Source organism: Fringilla coelebs, assembly GCF_963513975.1.
Source record: "Fringilla coelebs genome assembly, chromosome: 2".
Taxonomy (NCBI): Eukaryota; Metazoa; Chordata; class Aves; order Passeriformes; family Fringillidae; genus Fringilla; species Fringilla coelebs.
The window spans coordinates 63367114-63369734 of NC_140029.1; the positions used below are offsets into that span (position 1 = coordinate 63367114).

Here is a 2621-nt window from a genome sequence, read left to right on the forward strand (position 1 = left end):
ACCATTTGCACAAAAGGTAGTAAAAGCTGATGATACAGTGATTTGTTTTCTACTTTTTAACATAAGACTGGCAGAAAAATCGTCTCGTTGCTCAAGAGGCTTGAAATCCCCACCCTTGAGCTGTGATTCAGCAAATTCCGGGAGTAACCCTGGTCTGAAGCCCGGGTTCCTCCTTGTCCTGTTCTGCCGGGGGTGGATTTCTCCTGGACGAACCAATGAACAGAAGCTCATTTATTTATGTATGTGGTGAGGAGGAAACTTACTCCACGCTCTCCCCACCTCTTCCTGCAAAATGTTCGCTCTCTTTCGCACCAATGACTTCGGGTCCTGAATGAAAAGGAGCGGCAGCGGAGCCGGGGTGCAGAAGCTGCTCTCGTGAACATCGCTCCCTGGCTCTGCTGCACACCTCATAAAGAATCGCTCTCACCTCATTAGAGCTGCGGAGAGAAGCAAGAGGCGGCTGCCCACATCTTACTTCAGCAAACCTGCGGTGTGCTCTTTCGGAGAGGCAGGACCGAGCCCTCTGTTAATGACTGACCGCATCGAGGAAATCCGTTTGCTTGCTGGGGTTTTTTTTGGCTGCATTTCCCCCCACACCGGCAGTATCTTGATGGGGAAGCTGATCTCCAAAGGCTGGAGGAAAAGAGATGCTCGAGTTATCATGCTGGGGCTCGACTTTGCTGGCAAATCCACCCTTCTGTACAAACTGAAGAGCGGCCAGGCTGTGGAGACCTGCCCCACGGTGGGATTCAACGTGGAGTCCCTGAGAACACCCTGTGGCATATCCTTCACCCTCTGGGATGTTGGCGGACAAGACAGCCTGCGGGCCAGCTGGCCTAACTACCTGGAGGACATCAACACCCTCATCTTCGTGCTTGACAGCACAGACACGGCCCGGCTGGCCGAAGCGATGGCAGCACTGGAGGAGGCCCTGAGCCACCCCGGCATGGCTGGCATCCCTGTGCTCCTCCTGGCCAACAAGCAGGACGTGCCGGGAGCGCTGGCTCCCGCCGAGCTGGGGGAGATGCTGCGGCTGGGCGGGCTGGCGAGGCACCGCTGGATGCTCCGGGGGTGCAGTGCCCACACTGGCCAGGGCCTGCAAGAAGTGCTGGCCATCCTGGGAATGCTGCTGCGGGGCTTAGGGCAGAGCTCCCTGTCCCAGGAGCAGCCCATCACGGAGCTGGCAGAGAGGAGGCAAGCTCCGGAGCAAACCTGACCCTCGCATGGACTCCTCCCTCTCACGGCTGCCAGCCGGTTTGTCACGGGGGATTCCAGCCTCCAGGCACCCCTACAAGGAGCAGAGCTGCAGCTGGCACGCTCTGTGAAACACCCAGCTCCTCACCACCAAAACCCACCAGGAGGATCTCTGAGCAAAACTCCCATCATGGAGCAGTTTTGGCCACATCTCTTGGACTCTCATCTCTGGCTGCAGCTTGTCCCACTGTCACCGTGTTCCACTCATCCCCTGCACTTGTGTGTCCAGAGGTTCAGCAAGGATGCTTTTTAATATCTAAGAATTTTAACAGAGGTGTGTGCAAGGAACAGAAGTTTTCTTCATTCTGCAGCTCTCAGCCCCGATACATCTATCCAGATGGGATGATCCTCACATGGGGAGCTTGGATGTGCCCCATGCTGCTCCTCTTTCAGCATGGATAACATGTTCAATGGCTGGGAACGCAGGAAAGCACTGAAAGGAATGGCTAATTGGGAGCAGTGTAAGCTCAGGACATCAAATGGCCAAGCAACTAATTGGTTTTAGTGTAGCATCTCCAGGTATAATAATCTTCAAGCCATGGAAGCAAGCTGGGATTTGATGGTGTAATGCAGTTTGAGGATGTGTGTATATTAATTTATGCATTTCTTGTAATGGTTCTTTCTTTCTCCATTCATCATTTTTATCAAAGAATTATTTCATGGAAATGGTCCCTCATTTTCCTTGCATTATGTTTAAATATAAAGAAATCAAACATGACTTCAAGATGCTTGGAAATATGTCGCCATGGCCAGTCAGCCACTAAATATCCTCATGGTGGCCTGAACAGCCAAGACAAAACCCTGTCTCTCAGACTTTTGAAACTGTACAGGACCACTCCTCATGCATTGGTTGGTGACCATGGGCACCTCTGGGCAAAGGCAGGTTGGTGACCAAAGGTCTCCCCACACTCAGCTGTGTTCAGGGCAAATGAAAGCACCTGTGGCAGCTCACAGCAGGACCAGGTCCCATGTGGCAGTGATGGTCTTTGTCCAACGCTGCTCAACCCATTACTGGAAAGACCTATAAAATGTGTATCCAAGATTCTGTGATCTAGAGTTAAAAATAAAATATTTCCAAGTGGTCCCTGCTTCATTATGAGATGAATGGGGGAAGGGGAGGGATAGGATACAACATTTTTATTTCTATTTTCCATTTCTGTTTCTATTCAGAAATCAGCTGCTTTCAAGGAACAGAATTCTCAGCCTAGAAATACACAGCAAAACCCCCCTCTGTTCATACCAGATCATTTTACAATTGTTAAGGAATTAATTGTCCAGCTGCTCCAGGTGCTGTTATTCGCTGCACTTCATAGAAGGCAGCAGCTGGAATAGAGACCCCAAACAGTCCCAAAGAAACAGAATCAGAC

General features: G+C 51.1%; 1 protein-coding gene across 1 annotated transcript; it reads left to right on the forward strand.

The window, feature by feature from the left end:
* Window positions 1-344: 344 nt before the first annotated feature.
* On the forward strand, window positions 345-2263 carry ARL11 (ARF like GTPase 11). Its single transcript, XM_084226107.1, has one exon. The coding sequence runs from the start codon at window positions 530-532 to the stop codon at window positions 1214-1216; it is 687 nt and encodes a 228-aa protein (XP_084082233.1). The 5' UTR covers window positions 345-529; the 3' UTR covers window positions 1217-2263.
* Window positions 2264-2621: the final 358 nt, after the last annotated feature.